General features: G+C 42.8%; 2 protein-coding genes across 2 annotated transcripts in view; one reads left to right on the top strand and one right to left on the bottom strand.

Moving 5' to 3' along the window:
- Window positions 1–7,227, bottom strand: part of POLR2B (RNA polymerase II subunit B) — a 47,977-nt gene extending 40,750 nt beyond the window's left edge. Inside the window, exons 1-3 of the mRNA XM_047719395.1 lie at window positions 7,154–7,227; window positions 6,871–7,053; window positions 1,187–1,259 (exon numbers count right to left, since the gene is read on the bottom strand). Coding sequence (XP_047575351.1) covers window positions 1,187–1,259; window positions 6,871–6,889 — 92 coding nt within the window. The 5' untranslated portion in view covers window positions 6,890–7,053; window positions 7,154–7,227. The remainder of the gene's footprint in view (window positions 1–1,186; window positions 1,260–6,870; window positions 7,054–7,153) is intronic.
- A 137-nt stretch (window positions 7,228–7,364) lies between these two features.
- On the top strand, window positions 7,365–20,504 carry NOA1 (nitric oxide associated 1). The gene is made up of 7 exons (XM_047719396.1): window positions 7,365–8,801; window positions 10,349–10,513; window positions 11,175–11,380; window positions 14,877–15,008; window positions 16,141–16,257; window positions 19,367–19,487; window positions 20,181–20,504. Exons 1-7 carry the CDS (start codon window positions 7,655–7,657, stop codon window positions 20,378–20,380), a joined length of 2,088 nt encoding a protein of 695 aa, XP_047575352.1. The 5' UTR covers window positions 7,365–7,654; the 3' UTR covers window positions 20,381–20,504.
- Window positions 20,505–27,677: the final 7,173 nt, after the last annotated feature.

The raw sequence follows: 27,677 nt of genomic DNA, 5'->3' as shown, positions 1-27,677 counted from the left end.
TTTTATAGCCCATGTTTAGTAGTAAAAATATACACTTACATTCCAAAATCTCAATACATTTTTAATAAAACAAGGTTCAAAAAGGTTCAGTTTTACTCCAAATACAACTGGTACAATGTTGGAAGCATATATTCTTTGAAAAGGAAGAAACTGTCAACAAAGAGGATGTGCATCTTGGAGATGAAGGGGCTCAAAGAGGTATCATCTTGTTACTATATACACAGCAACTGTGGTAGCATTTTATATCCTAATACAGCAGGATGTTACTTCAATACTTAAAAGTTGTTTTTCTTACCTACACGTAAGGATTCTGAGTTTTGTTACATTTTAATTACACATAGAACTGGATGGGAATTTGGGCTGAAATACAACCTAATGTAACTTTATCCATTTAAAATAATAAGAAAACCAAAAAATCAAATTAACACCAGTAATGGAAAAAAACAGCATCACGTGCCTCCTGACAGACTGCAGAGAGAACATCAACTGCTGCCAAAAGCAATCATTTGAATCTAATTATGAGGAAACATCAGAAAAACCCAAACTGAGGGGCATTCTAAAAAGCAACTGGCCTGGATTCTTCAAAAATTCCTAGGTCAAAAAAAAAAAAAAAAAAAAAAAAATTCCTAGGTCAAAACAAAAAAAAAAAAAAAGGAAGACTGAGGGATTGTTCTAAATTACAGCCGATAAAAAGTAGGTCATGAAAACTAAGTGCAGTATATAATTCTAGGTTAGATCTAGGATGAGAAAAAAAACGTATCTTGCTATGAACAACATTAGTGGGACAACTGGCAAAATCTGGGTAAGATCTGCAGATTAAATTATTGTACTAATATCAATTTTCTGATTTTGATGACTTATGATTATGTAAAAGAATATTCTTAGTCTGTAACTTACTCTCAAATATCTCAGAAAAAAAATATGCAGAGAAAGGGAAAGGCAAGGAAAATATGTAAAGTTTAACTAACATCTAGGGAACCTGAGTGAAATGTATATATGAATTCTTTGTGTAACTTTATTTAAGTCTGAAATACTTTACAAGTTCAAGTTAAATATATAAATAGAGAAACCAGCTCCCATGTAGCATATTCATATAAACATCTAATTTTTAAGAACAGAATAAGCAGGAAATCCCTTTATAGGTTATTGTGCTTTAAGGCTTATTAAGTTTGGTCTCAAAAGTTACCTGATTACAATCCAGCATGCTTCTTGCCACAAGTCTGGGGTGATTTCATCATCATCTTCATCATATTGCATATCTGCAAAAACCAAAAATATTATACCCGTGTGCAATAAAATGCTAGTCGTTAACATCTCACTCCTATGATTTGAAGTAGCAGAAACATATTTACTGTTAAATAAAAAGCAATTCTTTCACCCCACTTTTCTGAACTTTCAGTTAATTATTACTAATATATTACAAGAGACATAGGTACACATCCAAGTATACAAAGGTCTACATCACATAGGCATTTTCCCAGTATACATTACAAAGGTTCAGTGTAAGTTGTATGAGTTCGTTAATATCCCTTCTTCTCCGGAAAGTCCATGTAATTCTCCTTAATAGCTAACTATAATGATAACTAGGAGCAAGCATACAGTCCTCTGATCAATAAGCTCCTCAGAGACTGGAGTGAAAGATTAGGGTAAGGGTGTAAAGCCAGAGAAGAGTTCCAATAGTTGGGCAATACCTTAAGGTACAGTGGTTTATTACAGCAAGATTTCATAAAGGTAAAGGTAAGACAGACATATTTCCCAAAGATGGCCACAACTGTATCTGCCATTTCACATGCTCTTTCATAATGTCACTTGATATGCCTACCATCAAGATATAGGGATTTAGGGGTGCCTGGGTGGCCGGTTATTAAGCGTTTGCCTTCGGCTCAGGTCATGATCCCAGGGTCCTGAGATCAAACCCCACACTGGCCTCCCTGCTCCACAGGGAGCCTGCTTCTCCCTCTCCCACTTCCCCTTCTTGTGTTCCCTCTCTTGCGGTGTCTCTGTCAAAAATAAATAAATAAAATCTTTGGGGAAAAAAAAAAGATATAGGGGGGTCTATGTTTCCTCCTGGTAAACCTGGGTGGGTTTTTGGCACTGCCGTAACTAAAAGAAAGCAGCTGAAGCCACACGACATGACTTAAAAAGCTAGGTAAGAAAAGGCAATGCAATTTCACCTTGTTTACCGAAACACGTGCTTCTGGAGCTCTGAGTGGCCATTAGTTAAGTCCTACTACTCTAAGGCTTGTATAGCACAAGGAAGCCCAAACCATACAGAAAGGACACACAGATGCTCCTATGAATCCTGGTCCTTGAGTCCTGCGAAGCCAGGTGCCAGACACGTGAGTAATAAACACTCTAGATCATAGAGGCCCTAGTCGTCAAAACCCAACCTTTGAGTCTTTGCACTGAACCACTGACATCATGGAGCAAACAAGTCATTCCTACTACACTCTATCCAAATTCCTGACCCACTGAATTCATGAACACATTAATTTTTAAGCAGCCAAATTTCAGGATAGTTATGCAGCAACAGTAATCTGAACAACAGGGGATTTAAAAAATCAAGAGTGCACTGGTCCTCTGCTATTAGTCTCAACATCTTATCTAAAAGACAAGTGTGTTGTATTTTTGTTTTTATATTCTAACTTATATAGCCTGTAAAACTTAAGGGCTTCCAATTCGAAATTTAATACATGTTCAAAGCAAATTATTTAATAAATGCTTCTTAAACAGATTGGAATTACTGATCCTGACATGTGGCTGGGAGTGAGTAAGAAAGACAAAGCTACCCAAAATAGCTCTGGGATATCTAGCTTTGATGACAGATTAGAGATTACTATCACAGCCACAAAGAGAAGCAAGAAGGTGAGAAGGTGAGAGAAATGAGGGGGTAGCTTTAGGTAAACTTGTGAATCATTTATCCCTTTAAATGCCTGCAGTAAACAACTGGATGTAAATATAAAGCTCAAAGAAGGGATCTAAATTCCAAACGGCTGAGAAACATTAGCAAGTTGTTGGTAGAACACGGAGAGCTTCCACAGAGAAGGAAGACTGAAGGCAGGATATTAACAGTCATGTGGAAAAAAATGAATCCACGAAGGAGACTCATTCACTCAGCCATGCCCATTCAGCAAATATTTGTTGAATGTACTTATTATATCCCAGACACTGGAGACACAACCTTCAACAAGATAAGAGATGGCTGTATCCTCAGAGAGATTATCAACTATTAGAGGGATGCAAACAAGATGAAATCAATTAAAAGGAAGAACAAAGTGAATGGACAGTTCTAACCAAGACCTGAGAGGTTAGGGTAGACTTCCCCAATGCAGAGCTGGGCAGAGACCTCAAGGATAAATAAATAGGAGTAAACCAGGCAAAAGGAAAGGGTGAAGAAGTGAGGGGCAGAGAAAGTAGTCTTTCAAAAAGAAAAAACAATTTGCACAAAAGACTTCAAAATGAAAGCTACTCAAGGAATGAAAGAAGGCTAATGCAGCTGAAGCATGGAGTGTGAGGGGTAAAAGAGACTGGTCTTTACCAATAGAGCTTTGAGGAATCATTCTAAGATTTTAACAAGGGTTTGGCTAGATCAGATTTTCATTTCTGAAAGATCACTGTGGCCACAGTATGGATGGTGAATGGAAACGCCAAGAAACCTGGAGCACACAAACCAGTTGAGAATCTGGAGAAGAATCTAGATAAGAGACGGTGGTGGCCCCAACTAGAAATTATGGCAGAGGGGACAGACAACTGACCAGATCTGACATATTTAAAAGACAGAACCCTCAGAATTTCATGGCTCATTAGATAATGGGGGCAGAAGAGAGGAATCAAGAATGATGCCCAGGCTTCTGGCTTCAACAACACAAGAGGGGGATAGCACTCACTGAGACAGAGAACACAGGACAAAACAGGTTAGGAAGGCTGATGAGTAATGGAAAATAGCTCAGTCTGGGCAGTGCCAACTTTGAGTAATTTAGAGCACATCTATGTGAGTTGTGCAGTGGCAGTTAGATATGTAAGACACCTGAACTGGATATATAAATTCGAAGTCATCCACATTTAAATGGTACCTAAAGCCATGGAGATGGAATCCTCCAGAAATAATACAAATAGAAGAGAACAAGAGGGAATGTCAGGTAAGAAGAATTACATGAGAGTTATGTGGCAGAAGGAAGGAATGAGTTTCCAAGAGGAAGCCATCAACAATGCTGAATACCATGGGGTCTGGATAAGCTTTGAAATAAGGGAATCTAACTGAGCACTAATTTATCAATTGAGAAGTCACTGACATCCTTATTAAGAGCTGTTTTAATGTACTGGCTGGAGCACAATTAGATTGGAATAGGTTGAGGAGAAACTGGAAAATAGGAATTGTAAACAACAAAGAGCCTATTTCTTTTAAGAAGCGTGGCTGTGAATGAATGGAGAAAGGCTAAATATTGGAAGAAAAAGTAAACAAAGAGTTTAACAACAACGAAGAGTTTAACTTGTGTGTGTGGTTTTGTTTTTTTTTTTTTTTTTTAAGTACAAGAGATCTAATATTTCACATAGAAAAAGAAGCCAGGTGAAAAGAAGTGTCTGAAAAACTGATAAGGGTATATCCAATAAAGCTATCAAAATGGGGCACCTGGGTGGCTCAGTCAGTTTAAGCATCTGCCTTCAGCTCAGGTCATGATCTTGGGGTCCTGGGATGGAGCCCATGTTTCGCTTCCTGCTCAGCAGGGATTCCGCTTCTCCCTCTCCCTCCCAACTCATGCTTGTGCTCTCTCAAATAAATAAATAAAACCTTAAAAAAAAAAAAAAAAAAAGAGGGGCACCTGGATGGCTCAGCTGGTTAAGCACCAACATTCAACTGAGGTCACAATTCCAGGGTCCTGGAATCAACCCCCAAGTCAGGCTCCCCGCGAAAGTCTGCTTTTTCCTCTCCTCCCCACTTATGCGGTCTCTCAAATAAATAAATAAATAAATACCTTAAAAAAAAAAAAAAAAAGGTATCAAAGGACAAAGGCAGGAATGGACTGTAGACTCAATGCTGGAACAGACCTGATAAATAAAATAACTTTAACTCTCTTCCCATAGGATTATTATACATTGCTAATGAGAACATATTGGGGCACCTGGGTGGTTCATTCGGTGTCTGCCTGCCTTTACCTCAGGTCATGATGAGGAGTCCTGGGATGGAGCCTCATGTCAGGCTTCCTCCTCCAGGGGAGCCTGCTTCTCCCTCTCCTCCCCACTTGTGTTCTATGTCTCTAATAAATAAATAAAATCTTCAAAAAAAAAAAGAATATAGGGGCGCCTGGGTGGCTCAGTGGGTTAAGCCGCTGCCTTCGGCTCAGGTCATGATCTCAGGGTCCTGGGATCGAGTCCTGCATCGGGCTCTCTGCTCCACAGGGAGCCTGCTTCTCTCTCTCTGCCTGCCTGCCTCTCTGTCTACTTGTGATTTCTCTCTGTCAAATAAATAATAAATAAAATCTTTAAAAAAAAAAAAGAATATAAACTAGTATAATCTCTATAAAGGTCACTTGGTACCATCTGCAAAATGTTAAACATGTATATTGTTTGAGCTGACAATTCTCTATCGAGGAATTTCTCCTACAGACATACTTGCATTGGACAAAATTACATGTACAAGATAATTCATAACAGCACTATTTGAACCAGAAAAAGATCAGATATAACCCAAATACCCATCAACAAAACACTACTTAAGGAACATTCGTACAAACTAGGTAGGTGTGAAATAAAATGAGGTGCTCAGGAAAATCTCCTAAAAATAATACACACACACACACACACACACACACATCCAGAAAAGGGTGTTACTTTTTTTTTTTTTTTTAAGGGTGGAATACAGAATCCCATTTATATTTGCCTGAATATGCATAAAGCATTCTGGAAAGAGAACCTACTGTGGAGGGGGCTCACGCTACACAGATGGTGGACAAGAATAAAACCTTACACTTTAACCTTTTTATATTTACTACCTCGAGAGCCATAAGACTATGCTACCCACTCAAAAAGTTAAGCTAAAAAAAACTTTAAACTTTTTTTCTGAGATAGGAGTTAAGAAATCTAGTGATGCTAATAGGTTTTCAGACTCAAGACAAGAGAAAGAGAAGTTTAAACAGCAGAGTTTACACTTTTGCTTCTTTTTCTCCATGCAGTGGCCTGGGAATAAGGAGAAACGGGAGAGGTGGCCACAAGACTGGGAGTCGGAAAAAAAAAAGCGGTTTGAAATAGTAGCTGCGGAGTATGGAAGACCGAGCACTAAAAATACATAATGAAAATAGACTCCACTAAGAATTCTACATGTGAAAAGAAAAAATAAAGATATACTGGCCCTATTCAATAGGATACAGAACACCTGAAAACTCTTCCATCTGTGGGAAGACGAAATTTAAAGGTCATCTATTAAGACAATTTACTTAGACATATGACAGCATGAAGGAACGCCCCGACATAGACACTATATTCTTTCCAAAGCCTAGCATGATGCTCGGCACAGGCTGACACTCAACAATTCAACTATTCGAAATAAATTCACTCTGGCTTTGGGGGAAATCAAGAAAAGAGCCCTTTGCTTCAAAGTCAAAATGATGCAAACTGTCTTACTGCTCCGCACGCCATTTCAATCCGGGAAGGCGATATCCGACTTAGCCAGGAGCAGAACGAGGAGAGAACAAGAATTACCCCGCAGGAGCGTTAATGCGGTTCCCCGCACCCTCCATCTCTCACAATCCCAGCTTCGTTCCCCTGGAAACACTTGAGCCGCGAGTAAGGGGGAGGCCGCGAACCCTCAATTGGTTCAGCTCCCCCTCTTTTCCCTCCTTAGGTCGTCGCAGAGTGTTCTGAGGAGTTACCTACCCTCGTCCGCGTCATACATATTGGCAAACGATTCCCAAGTTCCTAACTCCTGGAATCAGAGAAAATAGCGCAGCCAACAGCACCCGCAGCGTGAGGAGAGTAATTTCCGTCTCCGGCGTTCCCAGAAAGCTCTGCTTCTCAGGCCAAAGGCCGCCCACAGAGCCGCCAACGTAAGATCTGCGCCTGCGCAAGTGGGAGGGTACGGTTTGGTGAGGGTTAGAATTGCGCACGCGCAAATCGTAAACCACCGCCTCCAGTGGCTGATTGGGAGGACGGTTCCTACCGTGACGGTCGGATCCCGCCAATTAAATTTTTTGTTTTTCAGTACTGTTGCACAAATAGTGACACCTGAAAAAAAATATTTATTAATAAGGGGTTTTAATTGAGGCCGTGAGTATGAGGCATTTGATTTTTTTTTTTTTTGCACTTCCACAGACCAAAAACATGAAGCTTTCAAATAATGTGATTCACTAAAAGCACGTTGCTGGCGGTGGCGCGCTGAAGAAGCCTGAAAGGACACAAACCCTCACTACCCTCTCCAGCCCACACAGCTCAGCCTAATCGCGGACACTTTTGACGTAGCTTTGAACGGGTTCTCTGGCCTCAGATCCTTCATCGCGAGAACTCACAGGATGAGACGCGAAAGGAGACGTCGAAGGGCGCTTTCCGACAAATGACAGCCCACCCGTAGTCCCGGGCTTAAGTCAGGTTTTAACGCGCATCTCGAACCCCAGTGCGCCTGCGCGCACGTGGCTCCGCCCCTCTACCCGGGGTCGCGTTCCCCATGCTGCCTGCACGCCTCACCCGTCGGGTGTTGTGGCCTTTACTTCGGGAATCGGCTACCACCCTAGCGCACCATGTCCCTCGGGAGCCCCTTCTCCAGAGATGTGCGGCCGCCTCCTCCTCCCAGCACCCATCGGGCCTGGGACATAGGCTTTCCAGTGGCTCAACGGCGACTGGGGGTTACGAAGGGAGGACTGACACGGAGGAGCATTTTCTGTTCCCCGAGTACGTCCCAGAGCCCGAGCCCGCGCCGAACCTCGAAGAGCAACTGCGAGAGCTGCAGCAGCGGCAGGAGGAGGAGGAGCGACAGAAGCAGCAGCGGCGGGACGAGCGGCAGCAGCAAAAGGTACGGGCCGGCAGCCGGGTACACCCGGTCGTGGGACACCCGGACCCGACGGTGCGGCCTAGCGGCCTGAACTGCTCGGGCTGCGGAGCGGAGCTGCACTGCCAGGACCCCTGCGTGCCCGGCTACCTGCCCAGCGAGAAGTTCCTCAGCGCGGCGGCGCAGACCGACGGTGGGCTGGCGCGAACTGTGTGTCAGCGCTGCTGGCTGCTGGTGCACCACCGGCGCGCCCTGCGCGTGCAGATGAGCCGCGAGCAGTATCTGGAGCTGGTGAGCGCGGCGCTGCGACGCCCGGGGCCCGCCCTGGTGCTCTACATGGTGGACCTGCTCGATCTGCCCGACGGCCTGCTGCCCGACCTGCCCGCGCTGGTGGGCCCCAAGCAGCTAATCGTGCTGGGGAACAAGGTGGATCTGCTGCCCCAGGACGCGCCGGGCTACCTGCAGCGGCTGCGGGAGCGACTGTGGGAGGACTGTACCCGCGCGGGGCTCCCGCGGTCCTGTGGCCATCGAGGGCCCCAGCACTCCGGCAAGGGCGGGCAGCCAGACTGGACCAGGAATTCGAATTCTTCCGCCAGGCCCCGCACGGTGCTCAGGGATGTGCGGCTCATTAGCGCCAAGACTGGCTATGGCGTGGAAGAACTGATCACAGTGCTTCAGCGCTCCTGGCGTTACCGCGGCGACGTGTACTTGGTTGGCGCCACCAACGCTGGCAAGTCCACTCTGTTCAACACGCTCCTAGAATCCGATTACTGCATCGCCAAGGGCGCTGAAGCTATCGACAGAGCCACCATCTCGCCTTGGCCTGGTGAGTCTTAGGAGGCCCGCCCCCTTTTCTGAGATGCTGAAAGTCTAGTTGCAGCCCAGGTACCTAGTATATCCTTTCTTAATGTCCACCGGGGGCTATCTGGAGCCTTCCATTTAAAAACTCTTCCTGGGGCGCCTGGGCGGCTCAGTCCTTAAGCCTCTGCCTTCCTCTCAAAGCATGATCCCAGGGTCGTGGGATGGAGCCCCGAATCAGGCTTCCTGCTCAGCCGGTAAACCTGCTTCTCCCTCTCAAGCTTTCCCTGCTTGTGTTCCCTCTCTCGCTTTCTCTCTCTCTCTCTGTCAAATAAATAAATAAAATCTTTTAAAAAAATTCTCTCTCTACTTTGGTCACACCTCTCTTTTGTGTCAGTCTACTTGCTTGGAAATTTAGTATATGTTAGTCATTTTCTCAAGGGAATATTTATGGAGCACTTCTATGTTCCAGTCACTGTTCTGTAGGCACTGTAGATGAACCAGGGAACAGAGCAAGAATTCCTGCGCTCTTTGGAGGTTTTCCTGATAGCTTTACTTCTTTGTTTCTCTGGAAAGTCCATCTTTTTACTTTTTTTCCTTCTTTTACTTCCTAAACTTCCACCCACTCAGTCTTACTCTTCATATCTTAAGTTAATTCATGAGATCAGTATGCTATACACACTTAATACTTGAATAATTCACTAATGCTATATGATTTGTGGCTTTGAGAAAAAAAATGTCAACTTTGTGAGTTTTGGTTTTTTTCAAGATCTTATTTATTTATTTGGGAGAGAGACAGCACATGAGAGGGGAGAAGGTCAGAGAGAGAAGCAGATTCCCAGTGAAGCTGGGAGCCCAATGTGGGTCTCTATCCCGGGACTCCGGGATCATGACTTGAGCCGAAGGCAGATGCCCAACCAAGTGAGCCACCCAAGCTCACTTTTTTGGTCTTTTTTTAAGATTTTATTTATTTATTTGTGAGAGAGCACAAACAGGGGAGCTGCAGGTAGAGGAAGAAGCAGGCTCCCTGCTGAACAAGGAACCCGATGCAGGGCTCCATCCCAGGACGCTGGGATCATGACTGGAGCTGAAGGCAGATGCTTAACTGACTGAGCCACCCAGGCTTCCCTCAACTTTGTGGTTTTTAAGAAACTTATATAATTGCAAAATGGGTCCCTCTGTGACCCTATTGGTATTTAACAGTTGGCAAAACTGCCTCATTTGTTCCTTTGAAACCAGTGTTTAACTTTAATAAGCTGCTCTTCTCTGTCCAGGATTTTGGCTAAATTACACACAGAAGTGCTTTTATCCTGGATAGTAATGCAGTGAAAATGGAAAGAAAGCAGGTCTTCAGATTGGGCATTCAAACCCAGGTTGAGCCCTTGGGCCTGTCTCTGAGCCCATTTCCTCATCTGTAAAATAAGAATGATCTTGTAGACGGTTGTCATGAAGGTTAAGTGAAGTAAATTGCAGTACACAGGTCAGTGTAGCTCCTCAAAAATGTTAGTTTTCCTCCCCTTATTCCCTCTTCTTGGACAGTGTTTATAAGAACATATTTATCCTTTGGCATTTCAGGTACCACATTAAACCTTCTGAAGTTTCCTATTTGCAACCCAACACCTTACAGGATGTTTGAAAGACAAAAAAGGCTTGAAAAAACTGCAGCTGAGGCTGAAGAAGATCTTAGTCAGCAAGAACAACATCAACTTAATCACCTGAAAAAGCATGGTTATGTAGTAGGTAAGCATCTTCTATAGGAGAACTCTTGTTGGGGCTATGCTAAAATTTTTTGTTGAACAACCTGAAATACAGCTGCCTAGGGCTAGCCAGTTTTTGTGGGGAGAGACTACTCTCCTTGTTCTGGAACAAAGAGGCAAGGCTGCTGTTTGGAAACACAGAGTTCTTTGTGCTAAGAAAACTGAAACAGTAGGTACTTGGAGAAATCCAGGAGGGGAAACCTGCAACAACTGCCCACCCAGCCGTTGTCAGCAGTGGAAGCATTTTCCCTGGGAAACAGCACCCTCTCCTTGCAGACCAGCACAGGTTGTGGACTCCATGTTGCAGCTTTAAATCAGATTATTGTCCCTCTTCCCTTGGTATCTTTTTTCAATCTTCTTTCACTGAAAACAGTTTGATTACCAGCACTTCCCCTCACCAACACCCCCCCCCCCCCGCCCCTGCCCAGTGTACACAGCTAGCAACATATTTGCCATTGCAAGAATCTGACCTCCACTGCCTTTGAAAATGAAGAGCAAAGGTATCTTTGTAGTCTTGCTTCCCTACACCATAGTTAGTCTTACTTAGACTTATTTTTGATGCAGGTGAGGAGAATAAGAATTACCTGTCTGGAATCAAAAGCTTCAAAGGAGTGACTAATAGCTTAAAATATAACTTGTTCTAGGAAGAGTTAGAAGAACATTCTTGTATTCAGAAGAACGGAAAGAGGAAGCTGCCTTTGAGTTTGATGCTGATGCACTTGCCTTTGACATGGAAAATGAACCTGTTGTGGTTCCAGAGAAATCCACCAAACGAGTAGAATTGACCCCGCAAGATGTGAAAGATGCCCACTGGTTTCACGACACCCCTGGAATTATAAAAGAAAATTGTGTATGTATTTGATGTCTTTTGGAACTATGAACTTTCAGTTGCACGAGTGCCGTCTTCATTGGCAGAACCCAGGAAAGGCATATCCTTTCACTTTAGACTCAGTTCTGGTTTCATTCATAGAAGCAGTTTAGGGTGATCTATGTGCCGTCAAGATCTGTATTCCATTTGGTAGGCTCCACTGCTCACAACCTCTTTGTGTTATTGTGGTTGTTACTTCGTTAGGGAGACATTTATAAAATCCTAGATTTTAGGTTGGAAGAAACATAACTATTGCTGCAGTTCAGCCCACCTGTTCAGTGCTTGAATTCCCTCTAAACATATCCATCCAGCTTAAACTGAAATAAGGAGGGACTCAACCATCCCCTGAAGCAGTGTTCCCTTGTCTCCCACGGTATCCCATTTGGCCTTTGACCTGCTTTTAGTGTGGAGCTGAACAGTCTCCGGGTAACTTGTACCCTTTGTTCCTCCAAATGGTCCCATATGGAATGAACATAATGCCTGTTTCCTCTGCTAGACTGAACTACTTTAAAGTGCCATGTCCTGTCTCTTCCTCACTCTATTCTGTTCGCCCAACAAATACTGAACATTTCTGTGCTTACATAATCCAGATGATTTCTCTGTTGCTTACAACTGTTCTGAGAGATAGGCTTTTCATTAACTCAGGCCTCTTTTCAGACTATCTTCTAATTTGTTTCTGTCTTTAAAATATGACTAAAAGGGGGCGCCTGGGTGGCTCAGTGAGTTACGCCGCTGCCTTTGGCTCGGGTCATGATCTCAGGGTCCTGGGATCGAGTCCCGCATCGGGCTCTCTGCTCGGCAGGGAGCCTGCTTCCCTCCCTCTCTCTGCCTGCCTCTGTCTACTTGTGATCTCTCTCTGTCAAATAAATAAATAAAATCTTAAAAAAATATATATATATGACTAAAGGGTGCCTGGGTGGCTCAGTAGGTTAAGCATCTGCCTTCGGCTCTGGTCATTATCCCAGGACCCTGGGACGGAGCCCCAAATCAGGTTCCCTGCTCAGTGGGGAGTCTGCTTCTTTCTCTCCCTTTGTACCTCCCCCCTGCTTGTGCACGTGCTCTCTCTCTCTCTCTCTCACTCTCTCCTTCTCTTTCTCCCCCTCTCTCTCTCCCTCCCAAATACATAAAATCTTTTAAGAAATATATGACACTGGGGCACCTGGGTGGCTCAGTCATTAAGCAGCTGCCTTAGGCTCAGGTCATGATCCCAGGGTTCTAGGATCGAGTCCTGCATCTGGCTCCCTGCTCAGAGAGAAGTCTGCTTCTCCCTCACCCACTCCCACTGCTGTTTCCTTTCTCGCTGTGTCTCTGTCAAATAAATAAATAAAATCTTTTAAAAAATATATACATGTGACACTAAGAACTAAAGTTACTAAAGAACTAAAGTATAAAGTACCCTCAGATGAGCACAACTTAGAATAAGATTAACTCCACCTGTCTTGCCCTTAACACGTCTTTTTACTCCAGTTACAATCTCCTGGGCAACTTTCTTTTATCTCATTAAATTAAGCCCATATCCTACACACTCATCACACTCATTAAATCTCACAACTTTTTATTCATTTGCAATTTTGATTATCATCCAAGTCATGGGTTGACTGAAGAATGCATCCGGGATACAGCCTTACAACAGATCCATTAATCAGTTTCCTTTGAATCTGGTTACTGACACTAGTTCCTATTCTACCTAATTATGTCTGTATATGCCTATGAAACCACAGTGGTGTCTTAGCTTCTTTTCATTCTCTGCCCTGTCTGGATCACTTAGTTTCATTCTCAGAATTATGCTCTATTTAGTCCCCCATGTCATAGAATCATGTAGATCTTTTAACTTTTTTACGCTCCTGGAATAATTGCTTGTGTCCTGTCTCTTCCTTAGAAGTCTATAGCTTCAGGGCGCCTGGGTGGCTCAGTGGGTTGGGCCTCTGTCTTCAGCTCAGGTTGTGATCTCCGGGTCCTGAGATTGAGCCCCACATTGGGCTCTCTGCTCAGCGGGGATCCTGCTTCCCCCTCTCTCTCTGCCTCTCTCCCTGCTTGTGAGCTCTCTGTCAAATAAATAAAATCTTAAAAAAAAAAAACAAATCAAGTTCATAAAAGTTTTTTATCCACTTTTTTACCTTTTCTAATATTTCTCTTTTTAAAAAAATGTTTTGTTTTTTTTTAATTTTTTTTTTTTTTTTTTAAATTTGAGAGAGGGAAAGAGAGCATACACAGGGGGAGCTGCAGAGGGAGAGGAGGAAGCAGACTCCCCACTGAGCAGGGATTCCAATGCAGGACTCCATCCCAGGACCCCAGGATCATGACCTTAGCCAAAGGCAGATGATCAACTGATTGAGTGACCCAGGTGCCCTAAAAAAATACTTTAAAAAAAAAAATACTTTAAGTAAAAATACTTTAAGTAACCTCTACACCCAGTGTGCGGCTCAAACTGAGAACCATGAGATCAAGAGTCACATGCTCTACCAACCGAGCCCCCAAAGCCCCCATTATATTTTTCTTTTTTAATCAGATTTTTATTCCTTAAAACCTACCAGAATCTTGTGCTTGCTGGCTTTCCTTTTCTGTTTTCTCTAGTCTTTAGGAACTCTTCATCCTTAGAAGCCAGAGGATTCATAACTTTGTCATTTTTTGCTAAGCATTTGAGGGAAATAAGAAAACTGAAGACCAGACTTAAGAAAAGGCTTCTTCAGGGGCGCCTGGGTGGCTCAGTGGGTTAAGCCGCTGCCTTCGGCTCAGGTCATGATCCCAGGTCCTGGGTTCGAGCCCCACGTCGGGCTTTCTGCTCGGCAGGGAGCCTGCTTCCTCCTCTCTCTCTGCCTGCCTCTCTGCCTACTTGTGATCTCTCTCTGTCAAATAAATAAATAAAATATTTAAAAAAAAAAAAAACTTATAGTAAAAAAAAAAAAAGGCTTCTTCAAAGCTCTATAACTGCTCCTAGAATGAGGGGACCATTTTGCATTTAATGCATGCATACTTGCCTGGGACAGAAGGTGGCATATTGCCTTACCTTTAACTGAGAGCTACTGGTCCCTAGAAGCCTTGATGGAGAGAGAGAACAGATGTGCTGTTTTGGGATTAACACATCAATGTTTTCAGTTCACGTCAATTTTTACATTTCAGGGATGCTACTGTCATATAAAGTCTCATACTCGCATATAAGTTCTTTTGCTCAGTATTAAGTTGTGAAGCAAGAGTAGAGCCATCCTTGGGGAGCCTTGGTGGCTCAGAGAGTTAAGCCTCTGCCCTCAGCTCGGGTCATGGTCTCGGGGTCCTGGGATAGAGCCCCACATCAAGCTCTTTGCTCGGCGGGGAGCCTGCTTCCCCCTCTCTCTGCCTGTCTCTCTGCCTACTTGTGATCTCTTTCTTTGTCAAATAAATAAAATCTTAAAAAAAGAGTAGAGCCATCCATATCTCCAATAAAAGTAAGTCTCAAAAAAAAAAAGGTAATTCTCTAAAAAATCTGCCCTCTGCTTTACAGATTTTAAACCTTCTAACAGAAAAAGAAGTAAATACTGTTTTGCCGACACATTCCATTGTTCCAAGAACTTTTGTGCTTAAACCAGGAATGGTTCTATTTTTGGGTGCCATAGGCCGCATAGATTTTCTGCAGGTAAGGAAAGTCTGTACTGTTAAAAAATGACCTACGTTTACTTTAAGGATGCAGATGTATGAACAGAATTGGCAAACTGTTGATAACTAGCTCATGACTGAAAAGAATGTTGATACTTTTTTGTTTGCTTGTTTGAAAATACCCATAATAAAAATTTGGGAAAAAGAAATGGGGAGGAAAAACAAGTAGTAGGTCTCTAAAGCTAGATCTTCATTAGGATATTGAATGCTCCATACAGCTTGGTATGAGGAAAAGATACTGTCCCTATCCTGTGGTGTTGTTTCACATGGAAGTCATAGGTTTAAAAAAAAAATATGTACAGGGTTAGTGTGCGTTAAATAAATCCCACACTTTTTTAAGTTTTTATTTTGAAGTAATCTCTGCACCCAGTGTGGAGCTTGAACTCACAACTCCTGATCAAGTCACGCGTTCCACTACCTGAGCCACACTTCTTTATATCCCAAGATATGTGTGCAATTATGTATGTGCTTTTTTGTTTGATATTCTTTTATATAGCATCATTCCAAGATCTTAGAGTATTTATAGGAATTGCTCCCTGTTTTCCCAAAGTGAGAAGAAAAAGGGAATGAAACATGGATGTATCCAGCAACAGTATATATAACTCGTAGGCCATTGCTATAGCATATTTCTTAGGTTTTGTGTTTTTTCATAATTTGTTGGTAGTTTAGCCTTGCACACTTAAAACCCTTATAATCTTCATTAAAGCCCACAGAATGTTAAACCTAACTTTACACTGGCATAATTAAAGCATTTCCTTTTAACTTATATTTCCATGTATATACTTTTTTTTCTTTTCTTTTCTTTTCTTTTTTTTTTCTTTTTTTTTTTCTTTTTTTTTTTTTCTTTTTTTTTTTAAGTAGGCTTCACACCCTGTGTGGAGCCCAGCATGGGACTTGAACTCACGACCCTGAGATCAAGAATCAGCCACTTTAACTGAGCCACCCAGGCGCCCCTCCTTATGTATTTCCTTTATTTATATTTGTTTACATCTCCATTTAACTTATAAAGGGAGCTTGATTTGGGGGGGGGCGGTAATTAATTGTAATTTGTAATGTGTTGGTTTTGCAAGTTTTTCATTCTGTAAAATAACTTATTTTCTTCCTTTCTTAAGGGAAATCAGTCGGCTTGGTTTACAGTTGTGGCTTCCAACCTCCTCCCTGTGCATATTACTTCCTTGGACAGGGCAGATACGGTGTATCAGAAGCATGCTGGTCATACATTACTCAAGGTGAGGCAACACACTTTGAAGATTACACAGTTAGGCTAACCTACACTGTGAAGTCCCACAGTCCTGCTAAGAAAGCCTTTGTTGGACATACCATTTTTGTTACAGGATCAGCTAGCTCTCTCCTCACCTGTTCTGCTTGAGGATTTTGGCTACAAAGTCAGATGGGCCCTATAAGACAAGGGATGTTGTTTGGACTGATCTTAGAATAGCTACAGGCTTGTGTTCTCTCTAAACGACACTGGCCAATACCATAACCATGAGTGGCTATTTCAGTTTAAATAAAATTTTTAAAACAAATAAATAATAAAAAATAAATAAATAAATAAAATTTAATATTTAGTTCTTCAGTTGCACTAGCTGCTTTCCAACTGCCCAGCTGTCACATCATTGCAGAAAGTTGTGTTGGTTTAATGCCAAGTGAAGAGAAGTTATACATTTCTCACAAGTGGGGGCATTCCTGGCATCCAGTGGATGGAACCAGGGATAATGGTGAACGTCCCTGCAGTGCACAAGACAGACTCTCACAACAAAGAATTATCTGGTCCAAAATATCCATAGGCCACGGTTGAGAAGTCCTGGGCCTAGTGGAAAAGCTCTCCTCCGAGGTTCTTAATCCCAGACACTTACAGATTATCCTGGCTTTTTACTCCTGCTCTGCTAGTTCTTTCTTCCCCTTGTAAGTATGTTACAGTTTCTCTCATCTTTAAAAAAACAAAACAAAACTCAGTGCCCTACTTATCCCTTCTTTTACAGCCATTATCACACGTGCACCTCATGTCCCATCCTCTGCAGTCCCATCTGGCCCTTACTGTATCACTGAAATTGTTCTTACTGAGTTCACCAAATACTTCGTGAAAACTGTTTTCACCTTAGTAAGGCATTACATACACGCAGTTAATGTGCAGTGTCTGTTGTACAATGTTGAAGATCACTGGAGCCAGACTGGGTTCAAATGCCCTGTTCCACCACCCCACAAAGCTAGGTGACTCTGTGTCGGACCTATGCCACAAGGTTGTGGCGAGGACTGAGTTGCAGGGCACTGCTGTAAGCGCTCTAAGTGTCTGTGATGATGGAACACATCTACAGAAATACCAGGTGCGTCCAGCAGAGGTGATTTAGAATTAATTAATGCTTATGCAGCCGAATATAAGCCAAAACCCAGAATACACACCTGCCCTTCAAAGAGGCTAAAGATAAACCTCACATGAGAAGTAAATGCTTCTTTCTCTCTGTATTTCCTAAGAAAGCCGGACTGAAATGAAAACTCCCATTGTTTTCTCCCCCAAAATGAATATTCCAGAGACTTGTTGGATTCACAGGGTGGGTGAGCTCAGAAAGGCCATCAGCAATACAGGACCTGTTGGTTTTTCTGCACTTAAAAGCCTTTGTTGTCCTATTAAATTTGCTCACTTTTTTGTTTTTAGACAAAACAATAATATACGAGTTGAAATACAGCTGGAGAACTTACAGGAAAGAAAACTACCTTAGTTTGTGTAATATGGCTCTCATAAAAATGAACTCTGTGGTTCTCTACCCCCATGCATCTGTGTAGTTTTCAGAGTGGACATCAGATACTTTCCAAAGCAGCAATCCCAGCTTTCTCTCCCACTGTAACGGAAATCTGTTTTGGGGGCTTCTCTGAGACTCATTCCTGCCTCCTGGCTTTCTTAGCTCCCAAACCAAAGTCAGCCCTGCCTCCTAATTGTCACTGAATCCAGCCTCCCAATCCAAGCTGTAATCTGATTTCATGAGACGGTTTTTGAGATCCAGAAGTATTTTCTTAGCTTCCAGCTTTTATTGCCCTCCCACCTCCAACCCAAATACACCTCCACAGCCACTAAAGCAGTGGTTTCAACCAAGGTTGATGTCTGCCCCCAGGGGACCTCTGACAATGACTGGAGACATGTTTGTTTTTCACAACTTGGTGGATATTGAGTAGATGCCAGGGATGCTGCTAAAAATCGTACAATGCACAGGACAGCCTCCCCACTGCCCAACCAAGAAGTACTCAGCCTGGGGTGCCTGGGTGGCTCAGTGGGTTAAAACCTACCTTCGGCTCAGGTCATGATCCCAAGGTCCTGGGATCGAGCCCCGCGTCGGGCTCTGCTCAGCGGGGAGCCTGCTTACCTTCCTCTCTCTCTCTGCCTGCCTCTCTGCCTACTTGTGATCTCTCTCTGTCAAATAAATAAATAAATCTTTAAAAAAAAAAAAAGAGGTACTCAGCCTAAGATGTTGATAGTGCCAACGTTAAGACACCCTGCACTACAGAGATCTTTCAAAAATGCAGAGCAGGCCACGGTACTTTTTTATTCCTATCTCTATTTTTCTTGCTTATAATTCCTTGGTAGTTCCACATCACTGAGAAATCTAAACGGATAGCCTCACACTCATCCACAGACAACGTCCCCTGCACAGTTCAACTACAGTTCCTGAACTCCCCATCCTTTTTCCTATTCCTGTGTCTATACGTGATGCGAACCCAGAATACCATTCCAGTAACTCCAACCTATGTCTCCAAATACTTCCCAGATACTGCTTGTTCATTAATGTTTTCCTCAACCAAAAGGTGTTCATTACTTCTTCCACCACAACCATCGTGCTTAATAGACGCTTCCCGTCACATTCCTTACCTCGTAAGTTGTTTGCATGTTATCTCCACCTTCTAACTCCCTTTGGTAACATCTTGTGTCTTGTGTCCCCAGTGTTAAACACAGAGAGATCTGTTAGTAAGTAATCATCCAGTTACTTCCCATGCATGGACACATCTGTAAGCAGAAGCTGAACCTTACTCATTATACCATGCCCTTCACTTGTAATGAGGCGGGGATTAATCTTTGAGGCCAGCCAGACCTATGAGAACTAAGGTATTTTGAAGGATGTTACCTTAATTGCCAAACACTAGTCTGTAAAGCTTTCTGGAGGGCTGTACAAATAGTGTAAACTAAGAAAACAAGATGCCGCTGTCAGGAGGTTATCACTGGACACTCACCTGAGGCTCTTGGCACTTGTATATACAGGCTTCATCTCCTCACAGAGCTCCCATGCTTTCCATTTGAACAGGAAGTGATTTGGGGTTTTCAGTAGCTGAGAATATTTATTTCAATGGCAGGTTCCAATGGGTGGAGAAGAACGAATGGCAGGATTTCCTCCTCTTGTTGGTGAAGACATTATATTAAAAGAAGGACTTGGGGAATCTAAAGCAGTGGCAGACATCAAGTTTTCTTCTGCAGGTAATTTTACACCAGGCACTTTTAAAAAGTGAACAAAGTCGGGGCACCTGAGTGGCTCAGTGGGTTAAAGCCTCTGCCTTCGGCTCAGGTCATGATCCTGGGGTCCTGGGATCGAGCCCCGCATCGGGCTTTCTGCTCAGCCGGGAGCCTGCTTCCCTTCCTCTCTCTCTCTGCCTGCCTCTGCCTACTTGTGATCTCTGTCAAATAAATAAATAAAATCTTTAAAAAAAAAAATAGGTAAACAAAGTCCCCTTACTGACTTCCGATGTATTTTTATAGAAATGTGCATTTAACGGACGCAGACTAAGGATTTTAGGAAATACATATTAGTTTATTCATTAAATGCAACCTACTATAAAAATAAATCTGTACCTTTTCACAAATGCATGCTTTCTTATAAAATAGAGCAAAAGAGGGGCACCTGGGTGGCTCTCAATCATTAAGCGTCTGCCTTCGGCTCAGGTCATGAGTCTCAGGATCCTGGGATCGAGCCCCGCATCAGGCTCCCTGCTCAGTGGAAAGTCTGCTTCTCCCCTTAACCTGTGCTCACTCTCTCTCTCTCTGTCAAATAAATCTTTTTTAAAAAAACATGCGAAAGAGAGTAGTAGCCTTCTTCAGTGCTCCATTTTGAGCTTGAGCTTGGTGTTTTGAATAAGATGGTTGCTGACTCCATTGTGTCACTTACCCACATAGGCTGGGTTGCAGTAACAGCTCAACTGAAGGACAGACTGCATCTCCGAGGCTACACACCTCAAGGAACGGTTCTGACAGTCCGGCCCCCTCTCTTGCCGCATATCGTTAACATCAAAGGAGAGCGCCTCAGGAGAAGCGTGGCCTATAAAACCAAGAAGCCTCCTTCCCTTGTGTACAATCTGCAGAAGAAGAAAAAATAGATAAATAGTTGATGTTGATCTTGTTCACACTGAATTTTAACTATACTAGACATAACTACATACGTTGAATTGTATTAAATATAATTATAATAAAGCTCTCTTTGCTCCCACCCTTTTTAAACCACCCAGGACTGTGCCTGTTTGTAATGTACTGGAATTATAAAAATAAGTTATTTTTTTGTAAGGTATGTATATGTATGTATTTGAGACCCCAAAATACCTAAAAAGAAGTTCAGCTATGTTCAGTTTTTTCACACTGTTTATTTATTAAGACCAGTTGTTGGGGCGCCTGGCTGGCTCAGAAAAGCATACAACTCTTGACCTCTGGGTCATGAGTTTGAGCCCCACGTTGGGGATAGAGATTACAAAAAAAAAATAAACTTAAAAAAAAAAAGGAAAAAAACACCAGATGTCATTTCTTGCAGCCTAGCTGAGAGAGCGACACAATAGTTGGCGTATGAAAAAATGGCAAAGAATGAATTTCTCCAAAATATATTGGCTTAAGGAAGATGAAAGTGAGTAGGTGCCTCTGCGCCATACAGTCATCCAAGTCTCCAGCTGCTGGAACACTCCATGACTTCGTCTCTAGGTCTAAGGTGGTTGCTCAGGTTGTCTTCCCTTCCCAGCAAGTGGCAAGACAGAAAGGGAGTAAAGAACACATAGTTTGCTTATTTCAAAGAAGGGGGAAATCGCACACATTTCATATCGTCCATTGGTCAAGTCATGGTCACACCCACCCACAAGAGAGCTGAGAGATCCTGGGGAAATGGAGACCATGTGAGGGTTTTATTACTTAAGGGAGAATGAACACTGGGGAATCAAATAGATAACTCACCTTACATAATCCTACCTGAGAATCTTTTTTTTTTAAAGATTTTATTTATTGGGGCGCCTGGGTGGCTCAGTGGGTTAAAGCCTCTGCCTTCGGCTCAGGTCATGATCCCAGGGTCCTGGGATCGAGCCCCGCATCGGGCTCTCTCCTCGGCGGGAAGCCTGCTTCTCCCTCTCTCTCTCTGCCTGCCTCTCTGCCTACTTGTGATTTCTGTCTGTCAAATAAATAAATAAAATCTTTAAAAAAAAAAAAGATTTTATTTATTTATTTGACAGAAACCACAAGTAGGCAGAGAGGCAGGCAGAAGGGGGTGGGGGGAAGCAGGCTCCCTGCTGAGCAGAGAGCCCAATGCGGGGCTCCATCCCAGTACTCTGGGATCATGACCTGAGCCAAAGACAGAGGCTTAACCCACTGAGCCACCCAGGTGCCCCCTACCTGAGAATCTTAAGACTCAGGTTATATCTTTTTGGCATCCAGTCTATTCTGCAATTATCAGAGCACTTGTAACCCTTTTATCAGCAGCTGCCTGTATATACTGTTCAACGTTACATCAGTCAGAAGTCTACCTTTCATTCCAAGCTGAGTAAGTAGCGCTGTAGCTGTATACAGTGACCAACTGGCAAGTCAAGTCCCAGATCCCAATGCTGAGATAAACGCTGGTGGGATTAGCTGGCCTGAAATGCAGTCAGGTCCATGCACTTCCTGTAGACTAAGGTTTGCCATAAAATTAGTAGACATACCTGTGTTCTCAGTCAACAGTATCCCCCAGCCCACATCTCACTAACACAGCTTAGAATAAACAGCATTTTTTTTAAGATTTTATTTATTTATTTGACAGAGATTACAAGTGGGCAGAGATGCAGGCAGAGAGAGAGGAGGAAGCAGGCTCCCTGCTGACCAGAGAGCCCGATGTGGGGCTCGATCCCAGGACTCTGAGATCATGACCTGAGCCGAAGGCAGAGGCTTTAACCCACTGAGCCACCCAGGTGCCCAACAGCATTTTAAGATGCAACTTGCAAAAACCAGATCTCGCTTTCATCACGTTTCAAAGTAAATACTATTGGCATCTTGGGGAAGGGAGTTCTTTATGTGTGAAACTGCATTTCAATATGCCAGCATCCCTCATCCCCAGATAGTCAATGCCCATAGCAGATCCCCCTGCCCCATTAGTCATTGTGACAAACAAAAACTACCTCTCAGGCACCTGGGTGGCTCAGTGGATTAGAGAGACCTTTGGCTCAGGTCATGATCCCAGGGTCCTGGGATCCAGCCCCACATCAGGCTCCCTGCTCAGCAGAGAGCCTGCTTCTCCCTCTCCCTCTAACTGCAGCTCTGCTTACTTGTGCTCTCTCTCTCTCTCTCTGTCAAACAAATAAAATCTTTTTTAAAAAATAAAATAATAATTTAAATTAAATAAATAAATAAATAAAAATCTTTAAAAAAAAAACAAAAGGTACCTCTCCCATTTCCAAGCCTACCCTCTAGAGGGCGGTAGCCTCCCAAACTGAGAAAATCAATTTCTAGTTGTTTTTATTTTGGAAAAAATGAAATACCACTAATTTTACAAGTTAAAAATCTGGCATTTGTGCAGAAATATAGAACTTAAGAACTGACGCTGCTGGGACGCCTGGGTGGTTCAGTTGGTTAAGCCGCTGCCTTCAGCTCAGGTCATGATCCCAGGGTCCTGCAATTGCTGGGTAGGGAGCCTGCTTCTCTTGCTGCCTCTGCCTGCCTCTCTGCCTGCTTGTGTGTACTCTCTCTCTCTATCTGGCAAACAAATAAAATCTTAAAAAACAACAAGAACTGATGCTGCTGTCATTACACCAATAATTTCTGAATATTTTAGAAAGCAAAACATTCCTCCTTATCGTCTCTAGGCTTATAGGCCTCTTGACTAACGATGATCTGGTTTTTCAATGTTCTTTACTCAGACTCTCAGATCTCTTTGAGCTCTATAATTCAACAGTTTTATTTTGTAAAGCTTGACTGAAGCAGACGTTCTAGGGTACCTTGCTAGAAGTTTCAAACAGTACAGTTTATTAGGCAAGTTTGGTTTCCCTGTTTGTATTAGTTAATGTCTTCTGGTCTTCATTTTCTCACCAATAAAAGGAGGGAAAGACATTATATTTTCTCAGTCCTTGTATAATTCTCAGCAAAAATAGGCAGGAAAGCCAGGAAAGAGTGGTTCCAATACCACAGACAAAAAAGATGCCCTATGCCCAGACAGTCGAGGACTTCTGCTAGGATCTGCGTTAATTGACTCCCCATTTTGCCAACCTAACGCAGCCCGGGATCACTGCTGGTAGATTCAATGGCTCCACAGTGGATTTAACTTTAAGAAAGTTCTTACTGTGCTGGTTTCCAAGCTTTAGTCAGCGTATTGATACTTCTGAATCCAGTAGCCTAAGTATGAAGAGCTCCCTTGAATCAGTAAGCATTTCCATGATGGCAGCACACAGGAATCATAGGAGAAATTAATGGCAGAGTGTCAAGACAGCCCACTCACTTTTTCACAGAGCAGAGATGGTTTCAAGTGGCTAGAAAACAATTAAGCAAGTTTATACTAGATCATTTACAAGTTCTGCAGCTTTGTGGCATTCAGCATATCACCTCTTTTGCATTCAGGACACCTAAAGGAAGTAAAATGCGTGCCATCGAAGGTTTTTTACTTCTGTGTAACATTAAACTCAAAGTTGTTTTTTATTTTAAGTTATACCTTATCTCTTCTTTTCCCCTCCTTGAAACAGCAGCATCTTCTTCCAAGTTCCTGAAACAAAGTTTAACACATTTTGTATTTTTAATCACCATAAATGGCCATCAGAACTTTACTGTGTTGTTCCCCAGAGTCTGAATTTGTTTATGTTACTCCCGATGCTCACTTCCCATGACAACCAAGGAGAAGTCGAGCACAGAGGCAATCCTGTGTGCTTGTGCTTCAGACACTTCTTACAAAATGGAGATCAAGGCCAGTTTCCTGCTGGTGACTAACTGGGAGCTCCCGCTGTGCCAGCGCGCGCTGCGGGGAGGAGGGGGGTAGGGGAGGTGGGGGGAGCGGGCAGAGCTGCTATTGCTTCACTGAGTAGGCACCCAGCACTCAAGCCGGGGCGAGCTGTTTCGTAGACAGCCTCTGATCATTTATCCTGGCTTCCCTCCCACTTGGCTCTGTCTTGTGGAGCAATAGAATCATTTCCATTCTTTCTCAGACTGTTCCATTTTCTCTTGGCTGCTTTCCTCCTCCCAGGGGGATTGTTTTCTCAACTGTCAAAGAATAATGCTCAAACATTAAAAACAAGACCTCACACTCATGTGAATTGAGTAGAGAGCACCTCTGCCTGCTCCAAATGTTCTCTGCGTCATGTTGTCTGCCCCATTAATGTCCTATAGTGATAGGGGAGCAGTTCAAGATTCATATTTTAACACCATGCAGGGACGATGCCTCATTTTCCCCTTCATGTCAAAGAGCATTGCTATTCTCTCATTTTGTACAAGAGGTTCTTGATCTGAATATTCCCAAGTCTGTCTAAAGCATCCTTAAAATATCCATGGCTTGGACCCCCAGATTCCTGTTTTTCAAAAGCTTCTTTTCTCTCCCAGATAATTCTCTATCTACCTTGTAGGTAATCAACCTTCTGGAAGAATTTCTTTGGTCTTAATATTCTCTCAGGTAGATGCAACAGATATGATGCTTGGTCGTAGATATTATCAGTACTTCTAGCCAGTAGCTGTGGTAAATCTGAAAAGCCAGACTACACACACACACAAAGTAGACATGCATTGGAGAACACATCATCAGGAGATCTGGGAAGTCAAAGACTGCCAAGATCCTTTCTATCTTTTCCCTGGAAAATAGCAGGTATTCAATGCATAATTGAGTGAATTAGGAGAATGAGGCGATTTTCTCATTTGATTGCTTGGGTTTTGCCTTCCCTGGAAAATAGAAACAGAGCAGACTTAAATTTGCTTAGTAGAGGGACACCTGGGTAGCTCTCAGTTGGTTCAGCATCTGACTCCTGATTTTGGCTCAGGTCATGATCTCAGGGTTGTGAGATCGAGCACCACATTGGGCTTGGCGCTGGGTGGGTGTGGAGACTGCTTAAGGTTCTCACTCTCTCTCTGCCCCTACCCTAACAGGGCACACATGCATGCACACATGTGCACTTTCTTTTTTTAAGAAAATTAATTTTTTGCTTAGTAACATTTGCATTCTTCCAGGGTTTCTTCCTTTCCCACATAAGGGCATCACCTCGTGGTAGTTGTATTTTAGACTATTCATGGTTGCTATGCTCACACGCTAGCCCACATATCTTTTTATTCCTTTACATTATAATAATAGCGGCTATATTTTACATAGTACATACAAATGATCCAGGCATTGTTTTTAAGTGATTTACATATATTAGCTGAATCCCTACAGCAAACTCCATGCAGGAGATACTGTTATTACCTGCATTTACAGATGGGGAAACTAAGGCCCATTAGTTTGTATGTTGTGCCCATTAGTTTGTTGTGTGCCCAGGGTCACACAACTAATGAACAATGGAGCTGTGATTCAAACAAACCCAAGCCGTCTAGGTTCAGCACCCCTGTGGCTTTGATTATACAGGGAAACTGACATTTTTCTCTTTCATTGTACAGTTCTATGTATTTTGATATAGGTATGTTTGTGTAACAACCACCGTAATCAGGTTACAGAACGGTCCCATCTGATAGCACCCAGGTTTCTAACCACTACAAAATACTTCCTCTGCATATGGGAACACATCACAAGTCTAAAGGAGAGAACTTTTCAACCTCAGGGCAGAAACATGTTATCTCAGAAAGGTCACTTTGAAGACCTCCAAAGGCAATTTCACAATCTCCACGGAAACTCTGTAATTGCCACGTAATTTTTTCTGGCTCCCTTTGAATCCTACTATGCACAATTGTAGTGTGAGAAGAGTATTTCTCAGGGCTAGGGCAGAGTGTGTGTGTGATGTGCTGTCTTACTTCAGCAATGCTGAACAAACATCAAGTGTCCCAGTGTGATTTCCTTGCTGTCTTACCATCTCAGAGAGCTTTAAATCAACTGCACTTTCCTGGCTGGTTGGGAATCTTTTCACAGTGCTAGTGAGCTTTGCCAAGTACCACGGACAGATCACAGCATGCGTGGAGATCCTGACCCACAGTTCTGATTAAGAAAATAGTAAATTACACAGGAAATCTGGAATGCAAACATCCAAAGAATTATACCACTAAACTACTAAAGAAAAGAAATGGACTTTTAGTCCTGACTCTACTAGTGACATAGAATTAGAACTGTATTAGAACAGAAGAACTCTATTCACAAATCAAATGGCTTCAAATACCAATTTGATTTGGTCCTGAACTTAAATGGACTCGCGTTTTCTACTTGGATAGCGCTCATTCTATTCCTCATTTTTACATCTTACTTCCACTAAAAGGGAATCCTGATTGCCCAACTAAAGACTTTCTATTATCTCCAGTTTTTCTCAGCATTTAACATCAGGCTTAAAAAAAAGTTGTTTAAAAAAAAAAAAAGTTGTTTTTGTTTTTTTTCCCTGTCTTTGACTTTAAACTCCATGATAACTCAACAGGAGGAAAAAATAGAGAAAGGGGATGACTTTTCTCTAAAAGCCAAATGAAAGATGTATTTTGCTGAAACACTAGATAAAGAAAACGTCTTTTTCACTGAACAAATAAAGCTATTATGTAAAGCCAATTCTAATTAGCGAAAGCTTATTCTGAGAAATGTGAAAATTTTCAGCATGGGAACTTGGCTGATACTCTTCAACAAGGGAAAACTATGCCTAATAGTCCCATTTACCCATTAACTCCCCCAATAGGCATGGGTTAAGTCACTTCTAGGTAGTTGCTCATTTAATTGGAATTTTTTTTTTTGCTTTTTTTTTATTTTTTTAAGATTATTTATTTATTTATTTGTCAGAGAGAGAGAGCAAGAGTGAGCACAGGCAGATAGAGTGGCAGGCGGAGGCAGAGGGAGAAGCAGGCTCCCCGCCGAGCAAGGAGCCCGATGTGGGACTCGATCCCAGGACGCTGGGATCATGACCTGAGCCGAAGGCAGCCGCTCAACCAACTGAGCCACCCAGGCATCCCTTTTTTTTTGCTTTAAAAAAAAAAAATTATTTATCTGAGAGAGTGAGAGAGTGATCAGGAGCAGGCGGGAAGGGCAAAGGGAGAAACAGACTCCCCACTGAGCAGGGGGGCTCCATCCCAGGACCCTGGGATCATGACCAGAGCTGAAGGCAGAGGCTTAGCCGACTGAGCCACCCAGGTGCCCTGGAAATGCTTTTTTATTAACTGGACTGAGGGCATTACTAGATTTGTATCCTTATCTATCGCTGGATAACAAACTAAATGACAAACCAAAACTAAGCGACCTTACACAAGCATTTATTTGCTCCCATTCCTTAGTTCGACAGTTTAATCTAGGCTCAGCTCAGTGAC

This window comes from Lutra lutra, chromosome 2, assembly GCF_902655055.1.
Source record: "Lutra lutra chromosome 2, mLutLut1.2, whole genome shotgun sequence".
In the NCBI taxonomy this organism is placed as follows: Eukaryota; Metazoa; Chordata; class Mammalia; order Carnivora; family Mustelidae; genus Lutra; species Lutra lutra.
This window is presented reverse-complemented; position numbering and strand designations above follow the sequence as displayed.

Coding starts and splice junctions, on each gene's coding strand:
- NOA1 (XM_047719396.1), top strand. CDS start 7,655: ATGCTGCCTGCACGCCTCACCCGTCGGGTGTTGTGGCCTTTACTTCGG. Junction 10,514..11,174: donor AAAGCATGGTTATGTAGTAG/GTAAGCATCTTC, acceptor AACTTGTTCTAG/GAAGAGTTAGAAGAACATTC. Junction 11,381..14,876: donor GAATTATAAAAGAAAATTGT/GTATGTATTTGA, acceptor TCTGCTTTACAG/ATTTTAAACCTTCTAACAGA.